We start from the raw sequence: 24,751 nt of genomic DNA, 5'->3' as shown, positions 1-24,751 counted from the left end.
CACCCCTCATCCTCAGCCCCAACCCTCATCCCCCCACACCCTAATCCTCTGCCCCAGCCCTGAGCCCTCATCCTCTCGCACCCTAATCCTCTGCCCCAGCCCTGACCCCCTCCTGCATCATGAACCCCTCATCCTCAGACCCACATCCCTCACTCCTGCATCCCCTCCTATCCCCAAACTCTCTCCCAAACCCCCTCCCCCTTCCCATACACTCCCTCCTGCCCTCAAACTCCCTCCCAAAGCCTGCACCCCCTCCCTTTGCACCGCCTCCCACCCCCAAACTCCATCCCACAGCCTGCACCCCTCACTTCCTCCTGCATACCCACCCCCTGCCCCAGCCCGGAGCCTGCACCCAGCACCCAAACTCTATCCCAGAGCCTGCACCCTGCATCCCTCCTGCACCCTAATCCCCAGCCCAGGACCTGCACCCCAGACCTCCTCCTGAGGGGGGCAGTCAGGGGGTGGGAAGTGGGAGGAAGTGGATGGGGGCGGGTGCGGGGCTAGGGCAGGGCTTCCCCCCCACCCCGTGTTCTCTTTTTTGATTGTGGAAATATGGTAACCCTACCCACCATGACATCACCCTTGTTGCTCTTGCCTCTAAACTTAAACCAAAGACTCTTAACAGGCTTTTCTTCAGCTTCATACTGGAGCTCTGAGCAATCATATTGCTCCCTTACACACAGCAACTCCTGTACCTTTTGTCCCCCGCCTGTCCTTCCTGAACAGTTCCTGTCACAATGGACCGTGGATGGGAGAGGGAAGGCAGCAGATCAGCATTTTGGGACAAAACCGTTGTGTGTGTAAGGCACTTACTGGGCATGTGGGAGACCCAACTTCAAGTCGCTGTTTTACCTGAACTGGAGCAGGACATGAAGCCAGGGCTCCTATATCTGAGACCAGTGCCCTAACCACTGCACTGGTGGAGTGCTCGCCAGCTCTCCTGGATGGTGTGTGTGCATGGGGGGGCTGCTGCACTTTGAAGAACTAAGTCAATATTCATAGAGCTGCAGCCTGATGTTCTACCCCAGTGGTTAGGGCACGCGCCTGGGATGTAGGTTCAAGTCCCTGGTCTGACTCAGCCAAAACAGGATTTTGAACTTGAGGGTCCCAGGGCCTGATCCACCAGGCTAGGGGTCTCTTTCTTGCTGTAGCCACTCCCTGAAATGGCAGAAGGGCTCAGTTTCATCCAGCCAGGGCGTGGGCTACTGAGTTGGCTGGCCTGGTTTAGGCCACTAACTGCAGGAGGCGGGTCAAAGCTGATGAGGCAGGAGGTGCCCAACTCAGGCCCACCAGCCACATGCTGCAGTTCACAGATGGCTAGTTCCCTCCCTACTGGCTCTGAGGATCCCTTACTCTGCCCAGGCATTGTATGGGGAGGCTGGGCACCCAACCGAGGACTGAGGGTTCCACTGGGCAGCAGGGCGCCTAGGAGTTACACACAACAACACTAAGTGGAGCAATGCCGCCGCACCTTTGGCCTTCAGTGATTTGCTCAAGGTCACACAGGGAGCCTGTGACAGAGCAGTGAATTGAACCCAGGTGTCTCAAGTCCCCAGTAGCACTCTAACCCCTTTGCCATCCCTCCTGTCCTAGTGCATGTGTGTTTGTCCTTGCTTTTGGCAGTGGAATTCTGCGGCACACAGCTGTGGGGGGGGGCCTGTTTTATGATGGGTGTTGTACTGCGCACTCTCCTACAATGAGCTAGTGCTCACTGATGCAGGAGGCCAGTGTGAATGTGAAATTCTGAGCTCGTAGATTAATAGCTTGGCAAGCGACATCATCCTGTTACCATGGCATCTAACATTATGTGAAATATAGCACTGGCAACAACAACCGCTCCATAAGATCGATGGCCTTGCTGCCCCCAACACTGTGCTGGGAAGAAGCAGAGGCTTGGCAGTGTTCAGTAGTTGTCTCTTCCCCGCCGCCACCCTTCCTACCCCAGTCTCCTCTTTTTTTGATACCCAGGAGGGCTCACTGGCTTGTTAGTTTTATTCTCATCGCACAGTTCTGCCAGGGCCCCCAGCACATTCGACGCATTCTGCTGTTTCTTTTTTAAACTTCAGCTCCTCGTCTGTCACTAAAACGATCCAACTTGGAATTTTTTTTAAATGTAATTTGTTTTCAGTTGAAATCAACAAAGGACAACCAACCACCCGGTCCCAGGCAGTCGCTGCTCTACAGCACTTACCATCTGAATTAGGCAGGGAGAGAAAGTGACTTGTCCCAGAAACAGCCAGGCCTAGACCGCAGCACCCATGAGTCCCAAGGCACTGGCTGCTACCCCTTGCTCAATTTCCCATGTAGATAGTTAGGCAGTTTGGGCTTTTTCACTCTCTGTCATCTTGGTCTTTCAGGGTGTGTCTACATTGCAATCAGACACCTGCAGTTGGCCCATGCCAGCTCACTAGGGCTCAGGATAAGGGTCTGTTTAACTGCAGTGTAGACATTCATGCTCAGGCTGGAGCCCGGGCTCTAGGACCCTGCAAGTTGGGAGGGTCTCTGAGCTTGGGCTGCAGCTCCTGCCCGAATGTCTACACCACAATTAAATAGCCCCTTAGCCCAAGCCCAAGTCAGCTGGCACAAGCCAGCCAGGGGGTTTTAATTGAAGTGTAGACATACCCTATAGGGACAAATAGGAGCTCATTGGTGGCTGGGGAATGGGATATGGAGTCTTCCCCTTCTAGTTTGTGGGTACAAACCTAGCCGGTCCCAAGAGTGAGCTGAAGCTGCTACCACATAAGGGCTGGTGGGTATCGGTTATGAAACGGCGCCGGTGGTCATCACCCAGTTCATGGCAGATACATGCCCCCGTCTCAAGAACTGCCAGGTAGGGTGTTGGCTGTTGTGTTGAAGTATATGCTTGATTGCCCCTGGTCCTAGCAGGAAGTGGTCTCTGACAGAGGACACAACAGGTAATAACATAATGAAGCACTTATAGAAGCTTTGCATTTTTACAGTGTGTTATTCCAACATTAACCAATCCTCACAATGTGAGGCAAGGCAGCTTTGAAGGCAACAACAATCCCTGGGCCCAGCACACACGTTGGGACAGGGCTTGGCACTTAAAAGAGCCTTCAAGGTAGTGGGGCCCGAGAGGTGAAACCCCTGGGGGGCTACAGAAAGGAGGAGCTGTGGTGTGAGGCAGTAGACTAGAAATCTGAGGCTCTGAGTTCAGTTCACAAGCTCTGCTCCAGGCTTCCTTTGTCATCTCTCTGTCCCTGCAGAATAGGGCTCATAATACTCCATTCCTCACCTTTCTGTCTATTCCGATTGTATCCATTGCAGGGCAGGGGCTCTTATCATAGATTTATACAGCACCTAGCACGATGGGATTGTGGTCTTGGTAAAGGCCTCTTGGTGCTACCGTAATACAAATAATAAGGGAATTGTAGAAGCCCCTGGCATAATTCATCCCTTGGCCTCAAACCTCCCTCCTACTTTTCCCCCTCCAGCCCCATGATGCTACTGAGTCCCGCTCCCATGCTGCTGCTGCCTTTGCTATCAGTGGCGCCAGGGGAGGCTCCATGAGGGAAAAGGAGTTTGGTGGTAGTATATATTAGCTTCCCATCTTTGACTTCCATTTTCTTAGCTGTGCTGTCTGGCTTCTACTCTTGAATCTGACTGCTCAGGGCCTGCCTTCCATTTGGACCAGGAGAGATGCTGTGCGTTGGAGAGGGCTGTTATTTGAGGCCCTCGCCTCGTTTCTGGTCCCTGGTCCATTCAGGCATCTCTTGTTCACGAACAGCTGGGGCTGGTAGCCCAGAATGACAAATTAGTCAAATGTCTGCTCCATAAGGTCTTTGCCCAACCTCACTACCAAAACCGCAACAGAATCAATTGGCTGTTGCAAAACTTTTGCCTTTTGGATGTTGACGTTTGAATCCATTTTTCTTCCCCATTCATGCCAGTGGTTAGGCAAGTAAACCAATCAGCACCGGGAAATGTTTGGGACCCCCTGTAAAATGTATTTAATCTGTCTGCAAAGGAAACTTTGTCTCCAGGATAATGACCCACTGGAGCTACTCAGACAGACATGTAATGTCTGTAAACACTATCTATGAGCTGTCACATTTTGTCAGAACCTGTGATAGACACAAAACCAAGTTCCAAAGCCTCTGAAAAAGGCTTGGGCCATCTAAAGACTGAAACAAAAAATAATAAACTAAACAGAGCTACTTCCCTACAGTACCTGCCAACCAGCCCTATTGACAACCCAGGAGATTGCAAATTTGCATACATTTTCACGCATCTCCATACATTCAGAATCCAAGATCTGCCCATTGATAAGTTATTCTATAATGAATTCCCAACATGTGAGGAGGATTGCTGCATGAATTTTTGGGCTGCGTAGGGTAGTTGAGAGATACCAGCTATAAAAATCCAGTGATAAATAAGTAAACGTCCATACTGAAAGTTCTCCGGCCTGTGTTATGCAGGAGGTTAGACTAGATGATCATAATGATCCCTTCTGGCCTTAAAATCAATAAGGCTACATACTTTCAATACTGTTCCTGATGCCATGTCCTAAGGAGCTGTGGAAAGGTTGCACCTCTTAGTCCCACTCTTAATTTAGCACTTAACTAGTCCCCAGAATGTCATGCAGAAAGTAATATTGGTGCCACTGTGTTGTTCCCAGGATATTAGAGTGACAAGGTGGGTGAGGTAATATCTTTTATTGGACCAACTTCTGTTGGTGAATGAGACCTGCTTCTTCAGGACTGGGAAAGGTACTCAGAGTGCCACAGCTAAACACAAGATGAAACAGATAGTTTAGCATAAAGGTTCCTTAGAATATGTGCTAGCTATGGTAAAACAGCTGTTTGATCTTGTATGTAGCTGTGACACTCTCAATACTTTTCCCAGACCTGAAGAAGAGCTCTGTGTTGCTCGAAAGCTTGTCTCTCTCACCAGCAGAAGTTGGTCCAGTAAAAGATAGTCCCTCACCCACCTTGCCTCTGATGCAGAAAATAAAGCCATTTAAAACATCTCATGCTGGACTTCTCAATGGAACTAGTGTGGACATCATAAGGCGGCACATTGGAATGTCAGGGATGTAAAAAATGATGGGTCCCCTCTTTTGTTTTCCTGCTAAAATATTTGCTCTCTGACCTCAGGAAGCAACATGAAAAATTCCAAGGTGGCTCTATGAAGTTCTCATAACAAATGTCAAACTTGAATGGGATGGCAGGAGATATCTGACAGTGCAGCCATTTCAATAAAAGACAGAGGAAGATAAATACTTGTGAGATGGGCTGGGGAATCTGCATTCAGATATTCTCAATGATAAAAACCATCAGAGAAACAAAAAAGAACTCTGAAATATTTTGCTGTCAGGCCTGTTTCTCTCCACACACACAAAGCACTGGCTGAATTCAGGTGAAAAGGGCTGGATCTAGGCCATAGAGCTCAGCATCTTGTAGGGATCAAGCAATTGATCTCTCTATGCCTCAGCTTCCCCTTGGATAAATGGGGATAAAGTATTGTTATTTAATTGAATATCTTTAAAGGGAGAAAAAAACAACTACTGCACACAAATGGCATGAACTGTATGAACACTGTTTATTCTATTAAGGCATTGGGAACTTCAGCTAACAAATGAATGAAAACAGCTCCTGTCATTGACAAGGAAAATTGATATGCAAATTATATCACTTCACCCTAGGGTGACCAGATGTCCCGATTTTATACGGATAGTCCCGATTTTGGGGTCTTTTTCTTATATAGGCTCCTATCACCCCCCACCTCCTGTCCTGATTTTTCACATTTGCTGTCTGGTCACCCTACTTCACCCACCACTGAAATGCAGCCATCTTTGGGGCAGCTCTAGAAGCAACACAAAATAACAGTTTAGGACAGGAACTGAAGAACTCATACACCAATGATGATAAAGGGGGATTTTATTTAGACCTTGTCTACATGGTAAAGGTTTTTTGGTATAAGCTAAGGTGGGAATTTAACAGATATAGTATACCGGTGTATAATCCCTGCATGTGGACATACTTTTTCCGATATAAGAGTGGCTTTTTCTGCTTTAACTTATAACACTTGGGAAGAGGTTTAGATTAACCAAATAAAAGCCACTCTTATTGCAAAATAAAAGTGTGCCCATAGAGGGTTATCCTGGGATAACTGTTGCTGTACACTGGGTAAAATATTAGCCTGAATGAAATGATATTCCAACCTCACATTTGGCTAGGACCGCTCAGGACTTTGCTATTAAGCAATGAGTTCAGTTTCATTATATAAAGGGTTAACAAAATAAATCCCACTGTCTTTACTAGCCATCTCCTTCCGGGCCTCCTCTCTGGAGCATGCACCATGTGACTCCTACAACACAGAGAGAGAAAATGTTTAAGGAGCGGAGTGAAAAAAAAAGCGGCGCTCAGACGCTTGTAAAATGAAGCAAATCTGATGTGACATTGTGGAACTGTGCCCTACAGTTCAGCAAGCTGCATATTTCACATGCCAATGGCCAGGCTGGCTCAGACCAGCCAGCCGTCTAGCTCAGTATCTTGTTTCCAGCAGTGACCAGCAGCAGAAACCCCTCAGTTGACCATTATGGCCTGAGCTGCCCACAGAGGATGTTCCTCCTTAGCCCATCGATGAAGGATGAGGCTTCCTATCTCTATAACTACAAAACAAAGTGACCCCATCTAATGTAATGGTGGATGTTCTCATTCAGAGAAAGGAAAAACCTTCCGTGGAACCCGCGAAGCTTTTAGCCAATCCCTAGGGTGACCATATTTCCCAAAGGGAAAATGGGACACCACATGGGGCTAGCCTGAGGCCCCCACACACACCCGGGCTGTCCTGAGCTGCTCATCTGAGGGCCCCACCCTGTGTGCGGCTTGCCCAAGCCTCCCTCCCCACGCAGGGCTGGCCTGAGCCCTGTCCTCCCCTTCCACACCCCGTGCGGGGCTGGGGCTGGTATCGCTACCTGAGCCCGGCCTGCCCCCTGTGTGAGGCTGGGGCTGGCATCGCTGCCTGAGCCCGGTCTGTTCCCTCCCCCCCCCCCCAAGGCTGGGGCTGGCGTCGCCCCTGTGTGGGGCTGGCATCGCCACTCATCCCCTGCCATGTATTCCTCCACACCCCCACTTTTTTTTGACAAAAGTGGGCATTTGTCCCATTTGCTGATCAAGTTGGCAAGAACACATAGGACAAACATCCACTTCTACCAAGAAAGTCAGGATGGCCGGGACCAGGCTTAACAAAGGGACTGTCCTGGCCAAACTGGGACGTATGGTCACCCTACCGATCCCTCGTGACAGCAAATTCCACACACTGGTTAATTCATGGCTCTTTCTGGGGCAAGTGTCCTTCCTCCCAGAGCAATCCTCTTCTGCTGCTGCTGACTCTTGTCACACCCTGGTTATATTAGATGGGGTGATTTGGTTCTTTAGTTACAGAGCTATGAAGGGGAGGCGTGTGGGGAGGGTGTGGAAGAAACATGTCAGTCTAAGGCACTATGGATTCAGGAACAGCACAGCTCATTTTTGCCAGTAACGTATCCAGAAAATGAAACGCCTCTGCTACATTTTGTACGTAGTGCTCTGGCACCTAGCTGCAGCTGCTACCTCAGAGGACTGGCCTTCCTCAAATGTTCCACACACCCGAGCAGCTTGCAATGCACTCGGGACATAGACCTCACCTACCACTCCTTTGAAAGCCTCAGCCGTGATGGATGTGTAAAACTGGAGAGCTTCTAGAGACCCACATTGTAAAAAGCCTCTGGCCACAAACAATGGCCAACACAGTCACCAGCTGTACATCACGTCTGCAGCATCGAGGTAGAGCCCAAGATCTTCCACTCACTCCAAGAGCACACAGCTCTTCCACTGGAGCTAAAGAGGAATCTCCACTAAGTACATAGGACGTATCCCTGCTGTGGTCTGCACAGCCCCATAGACTCGGCATTCCATCTAGCAGACACCACCGAGGTCAGACATTCCAGCCAGTACCCAACCACCCCACCAGCCTATTGCCTGCAATGGCAATTCCACAGGCAAAGGACTTCCAGGGTTACACGTTGAGCCACTTGTGGAAAGAGAGAAAGTGAGGTCACTTACAGCGCTGTTGGTCGGCATGTCAAATATAGGATTGTCAAACCCTTTGTCACTTGGTCCTGCCACAACATCCTGGTCCTCCTTTCTGTTCCGCAGGCCTGCCAAGTGTACGGATGGTAATCTGAGAGGAAAGACATTTTAGGTTCCCAAATGTGCACCCATCCAATGCTGAAGGCAACTGTCAAGCTAGTCTCCCCTAGTGAGATGGATTTTCTTCATGATACAGACGGGGGAATATTTCAGGTAAGTGTCAGGTCCTCTTGAAAAAGGGACATTGATTGTTCTTCAGACTGTAGTTTTCAGTTTTAAAACCTGGGCACTCTGAAGAAGGACTGTTTCAGTAGCATTTAGGATGATTGGCATCCTCTGCTTTAGAGCTTCAGTGTGCTCTGAAGCTCTCACACCTCCTGGCTGGCCCTATCGTTTCCCCTTTTCTAGAGCACCCTCCATTATAGAAAAAAAACTGGTGTCCAGCAGCAGTGATGCAAGTGCTGAAACAGTATTTGTGCCTGCGCTGGGATTCCGAGCCTGCAGCTGGGCAGTGAGAGCCAAGCCAAAGGCTTTGGGCTTGGGTTCCACCCGTCTTTGATTGTTTCATAAACTTTCCTCCCAAAGCAGCGAGCACGCAGGCCAAACAACTGCCCAGCTTCCAAACCAACGTCACTGGGGAATGAATAATCTGGTAACAATTATGGGGGTTGGAGATTTATTTAGAACTGAAAGAAATCTGCTATTTATTGCTAGGAAACGCTAATCATCTCTGTGCTTGTTGAGAGGCAAGAAAAACAAATGATGCCTGAGAACTGCATGTTAGTGTTGAAAAATGCAACACTAATACATTGGCAAAAGCAGAAGCAGCCTGCCTTGGATTCGTACCCTGCTGGAGCCAGCCAGCTGTGACAGAGCTCTTTGGTATGCAACAGCAGCCTGGAATTGGGATTTCATCTGGAACATCTGGCCTTGTCTACATGTAACAGTTTTGTCGCTTTAACTCTGCCATCGTAGTTAGAGCAACACCATCTCCCTAGTGCGGAAGCAGCTATACTGGTATCGCTTATTCCAATTCGGCAAGGCTATGTCTGCACTTAGGAGTACTTTCCTGGACTCGTGTTATTTCCGTGGTCAGGTATAGGAATCCTGGTATGCTATACCAGCAAAGCATGCCTAGTGAGGAAGCTGGTATGCTAGCAAAGCTGCATGTTGTACCGGTGAAGTAAGACCACCCCCCAGGAGTAAAACAAGCTAGTTTTGCCAACATAGCGGTGTCTATATTATGGCCTTTTGCTGGCACAGCTATGTTGGTCAAAAATCACACCTCTTCACCCCCTGGCCCAGAGAGCAAGGCTGCCAGGAGTCTGTAGTGTAGACCTGGCCCAAGTTATAGTGTCTACACTGGGGCTTTTATCAGCATAACTACAAATCACACCCCTTACATGGCTCTGCTGGTAAAACAACAAGGAGTCTGGTGGCAGCTTAAAGACTAACAGATTTATTTGGGCATAAGCTTTCATGGGTAAAAACCTCACTTCTTCGGATGCATAGAGTGAAAGTTACAGATGCAGGCATTATATACAGACACATGGAGAGCAGGGAGTTACTTCGCAAGTGGAGAACCAGTGTTGACAGGGCCAATTCAATCAGGGTGGATGTGGTCCACTCCCAATAAGAGATGAGGAGGTGTTAATTCCAGGAGAGGAAAAGCTGCTTCTGTAATGAGCCAGCCACTCCCAGTCCCTATTCAAACCCAGATTAATGGTGTTAAATTTGCAAATCAATTTTAGTTCTGCTGTTTCTCTTTGAAGTCTGTTTCGGAAGTTTTTTTGTTCAATGACAGTGACTTTTAAATCTGTAATAGAATGACCAGGGAGACTGAAGTGTTCACTTACTGGCTTATGTATGTTACCATTCCTGATGTCCAATTTGTGGCCATTTATTCTTTTGCGGAGGGACTGTCCGGTTTGGCCAATGTACATGGCAGAGGGGCATTGCTGGCACATGAGGGCATATATAACATTAGTGGATGTGCAGGTGAATGAACCCTTGATGGTGTGGCCGATGTGGTTGGGTCCTCTGATGGTGTCGCCAGAGTAGATATGGGGACAGAGTAGGCAATGAGGTTTGCTACAGGGATTGGTTCCTGGGTTGGTGTTTCTGTGGTGTGGTGTGTAGTTGCTGGTGAGTATTTGCTTCAGGTTGGGGGGTTGTCTGTAAGCGAGGACTGGCCTGCCTCCCAAGGTCTGTGAGAGTGAGGGATCATTTTCCAGGATAGGTTGTAGATCGTGGATAATGCGCTGGAGAGGTTTTAGCTGGGGGCTGGTAAAGCTTTTTAAGCAGAGACCAGGCTGTTTTGTGGTCCTTCGCTCTGGTAAGGTGACCTGTGGGACAAACACCTGCAGAATGGGCTCATAAGGCCCATCTGATTATGCTGAAATCTTGGGATGGGCCCTTCCCCCGCCACCCCCACTTTTCTCCCCTTTTCCTCCAAATTCCCCCTTTTTTCCTTCTTCTCATCTCACCTATTGTGTCAAATGCATCCGATCCAGCCACCTCCCAGTACAGCTATGCCCTGATAGCTATACATCCTTCCAGTGCACACACAGGCGCGCGTGCACACACACACAGTTAACATTTCAGAGATGTAATCTTTACTGCTTGACTCCACTTGTTTTGCAAGCAATCTGAAACCTCTAATAAAACATGAGTGATTTAAATTAAGTGCTGGCCAATGGAACAGTCAGATAAGCCCCAAGATACTGCAACAGGCCGCAGATCTACAGCCCCCCCAAAAGAAGTGAGGGCCCCGACCTGTAGACTGTACTTAGGCCTAGGTTCCGTTGGCCTCCGTGGGAATTTGGGGTGCAGAAGGAATGCGAGGCCGAGCCCTGCCCTGGCCTAGTCTCCATTTTTGACAACTGAGTAAACAGGCAGTGCTAGCTGCGTGACGATTAATAAATAAAGCAGTAAGGTCCAACGGGCTGCTGCGGGCTCTCTCCATTGTGCAATTTGCTCTCAGGGACACAAAGTTGCAGAACAAGTGTTTAGAATTGTTTTGATGCATTAATATTGCCAAATGACTCCACCAGGCAATGTCATTTCTGCATGCAGATGCGGGGCTGCAAAGCGACAGGAGCAACAGGGAATTTCCATTAAGCTACAAAATTGAACCACATTGAACTCAAACCGGAGAACAGCGCAACAGCTATGGGCTCGTGGGCTGCAGCTGGAGGGGGCACTAATGAACCAAAGAACTTCCCTGACCCTGGGGCCACTGTGCACCTACCAGTCCCTGGGTGCAAGTCAGAGCAGCCTCAAGGCTGCCCTCATTTACTCCAGCTACCAACAACACACGCAGCCAAGGATTGTTGCAATGCCAGGATGCCCAGCCACGACCTTTCCCTTGCTGCAGGGATGGGGCATGGCATAGAAGCTGCTCTGGCAGTTCTTTGTCACCTGAGGACCTCCCCATGATGCGAGGATATTTGGGAGGCCAGTTCTGCCAGTGTTAGCGCAGCTTGACACTGGTGGAGCAGCATAAAGTTGCTTTAATGGTGGGTAGGGTCTGGGCCAATCCCTGGATTCTTTGTCCCAGCTGTTAAACAAGACTCTTTGGTGGTTATCAATCTAAGGGGTGTGAATGCCCCCGTCCCTACCTTATCATCCCCTTCCTATGGAGAAACAGCATTATGCCAAGCAACAGCAGCCCAAGTAGTAGACCAATAACCGTCCCAGCAATGGTGCCATCAGCATTGGTGCCTTCTTGTCCACTAGAATTACTGCCAGTGGCTACTTGCACTGTACCTGTCACAATGCCAAAGGAGTCACCTGCAAAGTAGGAAAGAGGATTTTTCAGTACAGGGTTATACAATACAAACCTCCCCCTCCTTTCCCACTCACCTGCAATCCCTGTATGAACATAAAAAGCAGGGTGCCTAGAAAAATAGTCTCTGCTACTCACCGTGGCGTTAGCATTTCCCCAAACATGGGCCTGGCTAAATAGCAGGTAGTGGGGCTGTGTGCAGTCAGTGGTTTCAGTTTACAGGGGTTTGTGAGATGCAGCCCTTCAGTTCTGGTTCGCACGGGTTCTCACGCACGCAAGAGTCACTTACTTGGCAATTCAGGTTAACAAATCAATCCAAGTGAGACTTGGTCAAAACCTTCACCTGTCACAGGGGCCAAGATTTTCCAAAGTGCTGAACAGCCAACAGCTCTCACTGACTTCAAGGTATTCGGCCCCTTTGCAAATCAAGTCATTTACTTATGCATTAGAGGCTGTCCACTATAAAGTTTTGCCAGCATAGCTCTGAAAAAACTCACGCCCCCTAGACAACATTGGTATGCCAGAAAAAATCCCTGGTGTAGACACAACTATACTGATAGAAGAATGCTTCCCTCAGCTTAGCTCATGTCATTCAGGGAGGTGTTTTAGCTGTACTGGCAGATTCCTTCTGTCATCTTACACTGCATCTCCACTAGGGAGCTCTGCTGGGTTAGCTATATTGGTATAGCAATGCTGGCAAAACATTTGCAGTGCAGACAAGCCCTAAATGTGGATTTAAGCATCTAACTTTAGGCTCCTAATGTTGGCCATGGTTCCCACTAGCGATGGGCTTGAGTCACACTATTTGAATCAGGCTCTACATCAAAAACGTGACACATTTCAGAGGGAACTCAGCTCTGGGGGACTGATTTGGAGCTATCATAAATCAAATGATGGTCACTCAAGTGTCTTGCACAAGTTCCAGGCTCGTGACCCTGGCTGAGAGTCCCGGTTTTATTTGAATGTTCTGCACAGCTCTAGCACGTGAGTCTCGTATTCTGTGCAGGAATGTTTGGGTCAGAGCTACCCTCCAGAAAAAGTGAACCAAGCAAATACTATGATCCCTTTTATGGAATCAGTGAAAAGGTTCAATGAATTCACTAGTCTGGCCAATCAACAGTTCTGTTCTTGGGGGAATATCAGGAGCCCACATATGGAAAATGCATTTTGCAAAAGTGAAAAATTTTATGTGAAAACTCTGTTCCTTTTGCTTGTTCCTCTTTTCTGAGGTGGAGACAAGAATGAACAGGTTGTATGGAAAATGGTGGAGTCCCTAAGTTCAGACAACCAATTCCTTTCCTTTCCACGCCAGGACAGAAAAAAGAGGCATCCGATAGATAACATTCAAGTGGCAGTTTCTTTCTTCCTGCAAACGTAAGCCTGGCCTACACCAAAAGGCTGGTCCATGGACAGCTTTGGTATTGGCATAACTATTTTGGTTAGGGAAGGGATTGTTTACCAAAATAATTATACCTGTATAGCCCCTAGGATGGACATAGTTATACTGGTGTAAAGATGCCTTATACCGGTATAACTTTAGTCTTCTTCCCATATGGGGATAAGCTGCACAAGTATAAGCCCCTTTATACCAATATAATTGCATCCAGACTGGGGGTTTCATTACTTTAACTCTACCACTAAACTGATACAACTTTTGTGTGTAGACAAGACTAAAGATGACGAAAGCTATGATTTTATACTCATTTAGTTAAACTGGTACAACTCTATATGTGGACACTGATGTACATTCACAAGCACAAACTAAACTGATATAATCAGTTTTAAGTGTCCACATACAAAGCTGCACCAGTAAACATTGAACTTGTGTGTAGCCAAGTCCTTAGGGAGTGGGGGAGGATAGGTTTGCAAGAGTTGTGCTGGACTAACACTGATTAATTCAGAGGGACTGTAAAATGCTTAGAAGCCGAAATGTGCTGATCTACACTTAAAATGTACGTTGGCATGACTACGGTGCTCCGGGGTATGAAAAATCCAGACCGCAGAGCACTGTAGCTATGCTGACCTCTCCGCTGGTGTAGATGCAGCTAGGCTGACAGAAGAATGATTCTGTCAATGCAGCTACCATTGGTTGGGGAGGTGAAGTTCCTATGGCGACGGAAACCCCCTTCCATCACTGTAGGCTGCGTCTATACTACAGGGTTATGCTGGCATAGCTACACTACTGGAGCAACGTCGCTATGGTCCTCAGATGGTAGACATGATCAAAGTACTATGTACAAGCAACCAGGAGTTTTCAATAGATACGTTGTTAAATGAACTGCCACTTGATTTTCTGTGATTCCTATTAACCTCCTAGAAAGCATCATTGGTGAATGAAAAAGAATCTTCCATAGGTGAATGGGAACAGTTACCGTGCTCTGCTATGTCACGCATGATGTCCTCAGCCAACTGTTCAGCATTAGTCCCCGTCTGTGACCCCGTCTTATCATCCATGAGCACAATCTGGATGACTGGAATGGAGTTCCGTGAAGTCTGAGGTTTACGCACCTTGGATATAGCCATCTGAACACCTGCGTATTTGGGCTTTTCAAAGAAAGCAAGACACATAAAACACACTAGGTCAGCAGGCAGAGATTATAGGGTATGTCTCCATCTGGAGCCGTGATGGACAGTAAAATAAGCGCTAGCTATAAATCTTAATATAAATATCATCAAGAGCTAGTGTTGCTGTGAATCACATCACTGCTGTGTTTTCACAATGACACATTTATGTCTTCTTTCCATGCAGGGCTGTAAACAACAGACACTGGGGCCCCATGTTACTTCAAAATACTCAGGGTAGGTTACGCCTGTAGGAATACTGCTCCCTTTGGAGCTGGCTCAGGGCTCCTAGGCTCTAGTGACAGTGTCATTTGGCCCCTGTATAATGGGGCAGTGAATGTAACACACCCATTAAACAACGTATTAGAATGTACACAGTAAGGAGGGAAGACCCAGACTCGCATCTATTGCTACATGGGGCTATATTCTGATCTTGATTATAGCAGGGTAAATCCAGAGTAACTCCTGTGAAGTTACTCCGGAAGCACAACCTGTCCCAGAGCAAAATTTGGCCCCTGGGATCCATTGTGGGATCTCTGAAGCCATGTCCTCCCAGTGGCTGCACAGGGCACTAAGCTCAAGAGCATGGGGCGGGGCTGCTGCAGTGACCCAAGTACTGGCATCCTCGACTGGCCAGTTGGGCGTGAGAACGCAGCGTGGAGGGGTGGAGCCAGGTGTTCTGCATGGCACCTGAGCGAGTTTGCCTGTCGCGCAGCATGGGACCCCCAGCTCTGCTTTCTCCTGCAGTGTTGCGAATGGATATGTAGAACACTTCGGGTCAGGTTCTCTGGTCAGCCACCTTTGTGCCTCCAGATTCCATGGCTGCCAGGGACCAAACTAGTCCCCAGCATAAGTTAGAGCAGCCTGAAAACTGCTCTGGTTTAGGCCCAGGTGCCCACAGTCCCTAGGACCCGTTCTGGCAGGCAGGGATTGGCCAGCTGCACCACCTTCTTGTTCAGGCACCTTTTGCTCTGGCCATGCCCTCAGTGGTGGGATAGGGTAGGAACTAATATGCCAACCGCATGCTCCTTGAGGAGTCTCCTACATCCCCACCTGCCCTGCTTCACCAGGATGAAAGCCGCTCTGTGCTGGGCCCCTGCATGGCTGTGAATCTGGCCCTGTAAACCCACCCAGCGTGGGTTCTGCCTGCTGCTGCAGCGCTGACATCCCTTGGGAAGAGAGAGTGCCCCACGTCACTCACTAGCCAGTCCCCCACCCTCACCCCCACCCGGGACTTAGAGAAGAGCTGAAGCCTCAAGTGCACACCTCAGCGTTTCAGACGGCTACCTGCAGGGGTCAGAAAGGGATTATGCCCTCCCCCCCCGCCCCAGTACTCTGGGTTGGTGGGTTTTTTTTAAATCTCCTTCCGCTGAAGCATCTGTGATGGCCATGTCTGTAGGGTTGCCAGGCGTCTGGTTTTTTAATGGAACGCCCGGTCGAAAAGTGAACCTGGTGGCGCAGGTCAGCACCCTGCCTGCCCTGGCTCTGCGCAGCTCCCCGGAAGCGGCTGGCATGTCCCTGCAGCCCCTGGGGGCAAGGGCAATCAGGGAAGCTCTGCCTGCTGCCCCCGCCCCAGCGCTGGCTCCACAGCTCCGATTGGTTGGGAACCACGGCCAATGGGAGCTGTGGGGGTGGTGCCTGTGGTGACAGGCAGCACACACCATGCAAAGCCTCCTGGCCCCTCTGCCTAGGGGCTGGACATACTGGCTACTTTCAGGAGCAGCGCGGAGCCAGGGCAGGCAGGGAGCCTGCCTTAGCCCTGCTGTGCTGCCAACCAGGAGCTACCTGCAGCCCGGCAGGAGCCTGCACCCCGAGCCCCCTGCCCCAGGTCAGAACCCCCTCCTGCACCCTAACTCCCTCCCAGACCCCACAACCCAACCCGCTCCCACACCCTAACTCCCTCCCAGATCCTACACCCTCATCCGCACCCCAACCCCCTACCCCAGCCCTGAGCCCCCTCCCACACCCCAAACCCCTCAACCCCAGCCCGGAACCCCCTCCCGCACCCTAAACCTCTCATCCCCGGCACCATCCCAGAGCCCACACGCCCAGCTGGAGCCTGCACCCTCTCCTGCACTCCAAGCTCCTGTCCCAGCCCAGAGCCCTCTCCAGCACCCTGAACTCCTCATTTCTGACCCCATCCTGGAACCCACACCACCAGCTGTAGCCCTCCCCCCCCGCACCCCCTCCCTCTACCCCAGCCCAGTGAAAGTGAGTGAGGGTGGGGGGAGTGAGTGACAGAGGGAGGGGAGCTGGAGTGAGTAGGGGGCGGGGCATCAGAGACGGGCCTTGGGGAAGGGGGCGGCGCAAGGGTGTTCGTTTTGTGCAATTAGAAAGTTGGCCACCCTACATGGCTGACGATGAACACTGGATGGGGTGGGCTGGTGCCTTGAGATGGCACCAAACATTGCTTCTCTCAGGGGCTTGGCTGGCAGGGGCTTGCTCCCATGCTCGGGTCTAACTGATCGCCATATCTGGGGTTGGGAAGGAATTTCCCCCGGGTCAGATTGGCAGCGACTTTGGATATTTTTTGCCTTCCTCTACAGCATGGGGTGTGGCTCACTTGGTAGGATGATCTGGGTGTATCTCACTTAATCATTTTCCTGCCATGGAGGGGGCCTTGGGCACTGGTGCACCTCGGTCCCTCCCTCCCTGTCACACATTATAGCCTAGTCTCCTGTGGGCTGTTCAACTTTTAACTCATTCTGGGTGTTGGGTTTAGTGGCCAGGTGCTGGATGGTGGGGGTGGCCTGTGACATACAAGCAGTCATACTAGATAATCTGGCGGTCCCTTCTGGCCTTAAACTCTACAACTCTGCTAACTTCTTTGGGAGACCACACAGCCAGGAGGGATGAGTGAAGGAAATGGGGTGAAATCAACTCCCTCTCCTCTCCCCATACCCCTCAATTCACATCCCTAGTCCCAAAACAATAGTAGGAATGAATGACAAAAAGGAACAACTCCCACTTCAGTTCAGGGGCAGTCGGGAACCTGGCATGGTCCGGGGCTGACTGTTTCACAGGCCACCTCCTGCCCCACCTCTCCTGGGGGCATCTCCTACTTGGCCCTCTGCTCTCTGTGGGTAGTGGCTGGGCAGCCTCATTCAAAGGAGCCCACCTTTGGGACTTGCTTCCCTGACTGTCAAAACTCGAACAAGGCAGGTGTGAGCTCCTGGTGCTCGTGCTGCCTGGCTCTGTGTTGAACAGCACTCTGTGTTCTGTCCTGGGACTGTAGCCTTGTTAACTGGAAGAGCGAGACAGTTTGGGGTAGTCTGGACTCAACACGCCAATGGATTCACACCAATGACATACTGGTGTGAGAGCAGAACCAGATCACTGGTTTCAATAGTAATACCTAGCTCTTACCTAGTGTTTTTCATCCCTAGATCACAAAGAGCTTTACAAAGGAGGTCAGTATCATTAACCTCCTTTGTAAAATGGGGAAACTGAGGCATTGGGCAGGGAAGTGACTGGCCCTAGGTCACCTAGCATCAAATACTCAGGGTAGGAGGTTGGATGTAGCTGGAAATAAGGGAAACCCTAATGGGCCAGATGGTAAATAGAGAGTTCCTACTAGCTGAACTCTGTGTGCACCAGCAGCTGAGTTCCTGTTTGAGGTCAGAAGCCAGGGCTACAAACAGCTGTTCCCCACCCTGACTTCCAAGTTACAAGAGTATCAGGTAGGGCTCTGCAAGCAGCCTGACATCCCTGGAATAATGTACCTACCAGTCTATTAATATTATAAGATAATGGTGAGTGTCTTATTGGTGGGGTTTCCTGGCTTCTATCTGAATGATGTATTAAATAAGTCTTTCCAAACAGACTAGCATACCAGGCTCAGGAAGGCGCGAAGAATTCTGTTCTGATACTGCCTAATGTCGAAACCAGGAGTGTATTCCAGTGAAATAGTGGCTCCTGTAGTTCAAAGGCAGAAAGACAAGAAAGAGCACACACAGGTTCATTGATTTTGCATTTGCAAGCACACCTCTCATTGCAAGTGGGCTATTGTGGGGCTGGCAGCGTGGATCAATGTGGTTTTCAGAGTCTACCAAGATCTGGATCAGTACAAGATTCACAAACAATTCTCCAGTCCCATTTGTGTAATCTGGTCTCATTCTAGAGCGCACAAAGGGGACGATAATTCTATCAGCTAGCGATTTCTGAACAAAGCTTGTAGAAGGAAACACCTCCTCTATTGCTGGTCTTTTTACAGGTTTCAAAAACCCAGCGTCAGTGGAGCTTTTTTCAGAACACTCCTGGGAAAGCCACATCCACTGCTGACACTTACCTAGTTCTTAGAGAGGTAATGATGAGTATCCATCAATGCTTGTAAAGTACTTTGAGCTCCTTGGATAAAAAGCACCAGGGAAGGGCACAATTAAATTCACCGAATCAATTGGCACCACACTAGTTGAGCTAAATATTTTTCTTGAAAAGCAGGAGTAAAAGTTTCTGGAAATATGAAGTTCCATTAATTGCTTTCAAAAGCTCTGCTGGTATGAACAGGTTTGAAAACCATATGCTAGAGCCCTAATCAGTTTGGCATGATGACTGTGTATGAAAAATTCCCGTTCACCTTCCAGGTAGATAAGCAGACAAACACCCATATGTAGAGGAAATTCTGCCAATCTGTTGGGTATATTTTCATTTTCAATGAAATTTACCGTAGGTGATAAAGATGACATTTATTGGAACAAGAAAGTGCATTTTCCTCGGGTATTTTCCATTAGTGACATCCCTGATGCCAGCACTGAATGCAGTCTTAGCAGCCTGCACTAACAGGAATGGATTGAACTATCTTGATGACTTGTGACACCCTGACAGGCTAAACCAGGGGCAGGGCTCAGAAAAACCAGACCGGGACAAAAGGCTGCAATCCAAGATAGACTCCAGAAAGGGAGGATAACGATTCAGAGACATAAATATAACTCAGCGCTCTGCATAACTCGGGCTCCAGAGACAGGCATTTGAGGCATAGTACAGGGGTGGGAAGAGGTGATGGGGTTGATTTGAACCCACTGCTAGAGAATCCTGACATTGACTTCCACGGACAAGTCTCTAAGGCCAACCTTTAGGCATAGATGTAAAAGCAGCTTAATTTTCAGAGGTGCTGAACCCCTTCCTCTGAAGCCAGCCCCCGGGTCTCAGTTTCCCCATCTTTGAAATGGGAATAATAAATAGCTACCAACCACAGAGAGGCTGTTTGACAAATAATTAATATTTGTGTTGTGCATTTAAGATCGGACGACATTAAAGGAAGCACTGAGCATTGTTTCCTATAATAATCCTGTGAGCTTGGGTCCCCTTCCTGCAAAGTGATCACCATACAAAGCTCCATTGAGGGGCTCAGTCTGGATGGGGATCAGAGCTTTAACTCTAAAATCCTTTTCCTGTGTCTTTTAATCTCACTTCATAGGGAGGTAGAGTAGCCCCTAGAGCCGGAACAAGGAGGAAGTCGGAGGCAGAATCAGGACAGTTCAGGAATTTGTTCAATCAATGAATCCTTTGTATTTATTCATCATACTTTGCTATTCGAGCCAATGAAGTGCTGGCTTAACCAGAACCAAGCAAAGAAACACATATGGTTTAAATTCTGGCAGGAATTTGGACAGTCTAAACCTCAAAGGAACCAAATTCGACCACAACTGATGTGCTATTGGAAGCTGTCCTGTTTGGATATCATCAGTATAAAATACTGTACTATTGGGGGAGAAGCAGTTGTTAGAACAGTATATAAAAGACCTTTCCCTAGATGTCACCATGCTGATATGGAGGGATGATCAAAACCCCTCAGAGAAAAACCAGAAGGGCTCAGCAGGCGGAGTATGGGTTATTCCTCAACTTCAAAAAGTCCAGCCAAAGGGAATCTAGAGTCCACTGAGTTAACAGGAGTTTTCCCACTGATTTCACTGGACTTTGGATCAGGCCCTAAATTGTTAAGCCTGAATCTCGATACTTGCAGAGTCACCAGCATGTTTAATTATTTTTATACCAACTCAAGCCTCCGACCTTCCCACCAACCAGACCCCGCACCAGTCAAACAGCAGTCAGTCAATTCTTGGCATTCCCAAAGTATAGAGGACAACCACAGGATTCAACTCCAGAAGGGCATTCAAGGCCTAGTGCCGAGGAAATAGATACAAGAAAGCTCTTCCAGAAGGCCAGGCATGCTGCCTACACCTGCTTACAGGAATTAATCCCCATTCTGCACTCACCGCATATTTCACAGCAGTGTCCGACTGGCTGGAAGGGGTCCTTGCACACAAGCGCTGGGCACCGAGTCCCAGAATCCCCGAGCAAGGCAGCGCAGATCTGTCGATGTTCCTTAAATGAAAACCCAGGGTAAGTTCCTCTGATCCACCCTGGCTGGAGAGCTGCACCTGCTCTGCCTTTCTGTTCAGTTTTGCAAACACCAATGAGATTGCACTGCCCTGTCTGAGCATAGTGCTGGGATGTTCCTTGACTTCCTGTCTGCATCCTGAGGCCATGAAGAGCCCACCCAGATGTTGTGACTTAGCGGAGCTAAAAGATCCCAAAGAACAGTTTGTTTAATTCCAGTGGAAAAAACTCACCCCATCATTTCCACACTCACAGCCCGATTTGTCCGGACACCTGGCGTTCGTCACCTGGAAGGTCCCGTTGCCGTGGAACTGCAGCTTGGCCGAGCTTCTCTGCATGTACGCTAAGGCCGCGTCACTGGTGAACTTCTACTTCCCAACCCAGAAAGATTAAAAAATAGATCAACATTTCTTACTAGCTGAGACTATGGAGTGTGAGATCTGATCCTACCTGTCCTCAAAGGTGGAAGTACCGGGACTTGGGACATCCCCTTCAAGGTGCACTTGATCCCATGATCGTGCCCCCCTCCCCTTCTTTATGGAGCCTACAAAAGGCCTGAAAGGCTTTTCCAAACTAAAAGAACAATAAAAAACAACAACGTGGGCTGGGTTTTTTATTTGTTTCTTTCTTTTTAAGCTGAGACTTACCAGGACTCTGGGTAATTTCTTTTCCCTCTTTGTACTGGAGGTCTGCTTAGAGGAGCCGAGAACCAGACTGAAGATCTATCCGCTGTAACAGCAGGGCTAGGGAGGTGGATTCTTTAACAGAAATCTTTTATCCCAAACTTGTCTCTCAGGCATTTCAGCTAACTCGCTGTTAGCAGTGAACCGGAGTGTACTAAACAGTCCGACTAAAAATCCCTGCCCTATTAATTTCCCATGCGTCCACACAGGCTTCCAAAGAAAGATTTGTGACACCCTGATGCTTCCAGGAAAAACAGGGGAGACAAACCCTAAGGTAAAAGCAAGAGGCCTTCTTAATAGCCCTTAATAAACGGGGGTGGGGGAGTGGGTGCACAGACTAGTCTTTGCATGTCACCTTTCAAAGAGGGGTAGAAGCAGCCGATGGGCATCTTTTTACTCTACATCGCTCTTCCATTTAATCCTGATCCTGCTGTCTTGGGAGTGAATGGGAGCTTTGCCACTGGTGTGGGTGGGAGCAGGCTAGGTGGATCCATGTCTAGGGTCCTGTCAACACAGGGCTGGGAACCAAGTTATTCCATGTGAGCTCAGTTTGAACACTTTCATCGACTCTGCCAGTTACCACTGCGTGGCCCCCAGTCTGGACGAGGCCAAACCAAGAGACCTGTCTAAAACATTGTTGTAAAAAACCCACCCTTTGGTACCCCATCCACACCACCCAGTGAGAGAAACCAACTTCTCAGCCTCTCTCTCAGGACCTCACAGCACATTACAAACTTGAATGCATGTCGCCTCCTCACTGTGAATGAACAAGGCCCTGTCTCACTGAGAGGATTTGGTCTGGAAGGTCACTGAGGGACAGTAAAGGTGAACACCTCTCTGTCATTTCTATAGTGTCACTTCCCTGACTGTGGCCAGAGTTTTCGCACACACAGCGCTGTGGAACACAGGGACTAGAGCTGGCTCCAACCAGACCCCAGATACAGCACAAACGCCCCCGATGTAGGAAAGTTTAGATCCAGAACTCTGAAGTGCCATATTGGATCCCGCAGTTACATGCTGTGTGGGGAAATACCATGTTTGGACAGCACAAAGTACAGGGAGGACAAGGGGACTCCTGGGCACAATCACACACAAATAATAACAACCACTGAGATGTCCAGCTGCGTCTCCTGCTTCAGGGCGTAACCAGTGCACACTGCTTCAGAGACTGCAGTTAACTCCTCAGACCACCAGGGTTAGGAGCGCTGCAGTGGCCGTATGGTTAGTCCCTGGGCAGAGGCACAGGGCAGACTGCGAGTGGCTCTGCAATTACCCTCCAACGGGCTGGACGGTGACAGCCATGACATGGGATACCCAGCTCAGGGCTGAGGAGGGCTCTCAAGAGGAAAAAGGAACTGTATGGCTGTGTCTTCAATGCAGTGACACGTAGCCTCCGTATATTCCCTCTAGCAGCACCATTATCCTCTGAAGGTCTCATTAAAATCCTCATTTCTAACCAAGCGAGAGGTCCTGCATGGTGAAAACCTGCCTGAGCCACAGCACACAGCACAACCACAGAGCCCAGCAAGTGCAGACGTGAGTCTAGGAATGGAGCAGCCAGGGAAGCAGAGGGCACTGTATATTCATGGATTTATTTGGCCTCCCGAGCTCCAGTGCCCTGAGGAGCTATTTGAAAACTACCAGATAGAAAAACAGCAGCAAGCCTACAATAGGTGGCAGCAGCCAAGGGGAAATGAGTACAAATGCCCCTCCAACCACATCTTCCTCCCCTACAGCCTGGTCCTGAAGATCCCACCATTCAGGCTCCTACAGGCCAAGAAACACAGACAATATTTCCCAGGCCAATTCATCCGTGTGTCATGTATATATCTGACGGAGAGGAAGGATGGTCAGTTGTTAGGGCAATGGCCTAGAACCCAGGAGACCTGCAGTCAATTCCCTGCTCTGCCACTGGCTTCCCATGTGATCCTGGGCAAGTCACTTTGCCTCCTATGCCTCAGTTCCCTGTCTGCTAAGAGCTCTTCCCAGCTCCCAGGGTGTTGTGACATGCTCACTTACTGTGGTCACAGGAGCCAGATACATAGCTTATCTGCAGTAGAGCGGGACGTGAGGTGCAAAGTCTGGCTCACAATACATGCATTCCCAGTGGCCAGAAGAACCCCCTGGAGCTCAGCTTGTCTCATTACCAAGTTGGAACCCGGCTGCACAATTTGGATCCCAAAGCTGGGAGCTGTTTGGATCTGGGGTTGTTGTTCATGCCCATCTCAGTATTGCACGTGATGGGGCTAACGCAATGAGCTGAACCTGGGAGGAGGAGAAGGGGCCAGTCTCAATAAACCACCGCGCAACTTTTGTGACATTGGCTGTTTTTATTTAACAAGAAAAGCTGGGGCCAAACTTGCAGAAGGGCCTGGTGATTCTGGGCACCATTTGGAGACACCTCAAAGGGGGCTGATCACCAGAGGGTGAGTGCTCAGCGCTTTGTGACAGTCAGACGCCTGGACTGTGTCTCAGGTTCAGCACCCAAACTCCTGGGTCACTTCGGAAAGTCTTGGCTTAATTGTATTGAAATGCTTCCCAACACATGGATTCAAATGAACAAGCTAATCAAGGACCAGACTCATCAGACAGAGCTTTCCCAGCCTCAGAGCCCTCATTTACATTGGAACCCAGTCTGAGCTTTCCCCAGGCTCTCCAGGGACTCAGCATCTGAAAGCAGAACTGTCACGTTTCTCCTTCATTTGATTTAGACACAGTCAGGCCCTATTTTACCATAGCAGCCTCCAAAATTGCATGCACAGTTTTGCACACCCACATTTAAATCACATAAGAACTCTGACTTGGGCAAGAGACAGCCGAGGTGGTAGGGTAATAACAATTACCACCCAATCCGGACTGGACAGCAACGAGACAAATGGACAGAGGAGATCAACCCCCCAAAACAGTATGACCCCTCTCCCCTCAGACAGCCATATACTTTCCTCTGAGAGACGCCTGAGAGGGTCTGTGTCCGATTTATACTTCAACAACGCTTGAATGGCTTGTCATGTCAAGAAAGTCAGTGGAGTTGAAAATTGCTTTTGCATGCCCCAGATGGGGCAGTCAGTGCCTGACTCCCTTGGCTGCGGGGTCCCATGCAGGTTGCATGCACAAATCAGATTTTTTGCGCATGCATGAGCCAAACATGTGCTTACGACTGTGGTGCACACGGTTGAAGCTTTTTTAGAAATCTGGCACCACGGTGCATACCAAAAGTCAAGCTCATTCACAGTGCTGAACAAGTGCCTGTAAGTGAACCATACTAACACACAGAGCAAGTGTCA

At 49.2% G+C, this 24,751-nt stretch overlaps 1 protein-coding gene across 1 annotated transcript in view; it reads right to left on the bottom strand.

The window, feature by feature from the left end:
• Positions 1-5,545: 5,545 nt before the first annotated feature.
• AMN (amnion associated transmembrane protein) overlaps positions 5,546-24,751 on the bottom strand; it is a 47,857-nt gene continuing 28,651 nt past the window's right edge. Inside the window, exons 6-12 of the mRNA XM_005285924.4 lie at positions 21,018-21,152; positions 20,661-20,769; positions 18,278-18,360; positions 14,256-14,427; positions 11,717-11,888; positions 8,070-8,187; positions 5,546-6,330 (exon numbers count right to left, since the gene is read on the bottom strand). Coding sequence (XP_005285981.2) covers positions 6,220-6,330; positions 8,070-8,187; positions 11,717-11,888; positions 14,256-14,427; positions 18,278-18,360; positions 20,661-20,769; positions 21,018-21,152 — 900 coding nt within the window. The 3' untranslated portion in view covers positions 5,546-6,219. The remainder of the gene's footprint in view (positions 6,331-8,069; positions 8,188-11,716; positions 11,889-14,255; positions 14,428-18,277; positions 18,361-20,660; positions 20,770-21,017; positions 21,153-24,751) is intronic.

This window comes from Chrysemys picta, chromosome 4, assembly GCF_011386835.1.
Source record: "Chrysemys picta bellii isolate R12L10 chromosome 4, ASM1138683v2, whole genome shotgun sequence".
NCBI classification, from domain to species: domain Eukaryota; kingdom Metazoa; phylum Chordata; order Testudines; family Emydidae; genus Chrysemys; species Chrysemys picta.
Note: the sequence above shows the minus strand (reverse complement) of the source record. Positions and strands in the feature narration are given on the sequence as shown.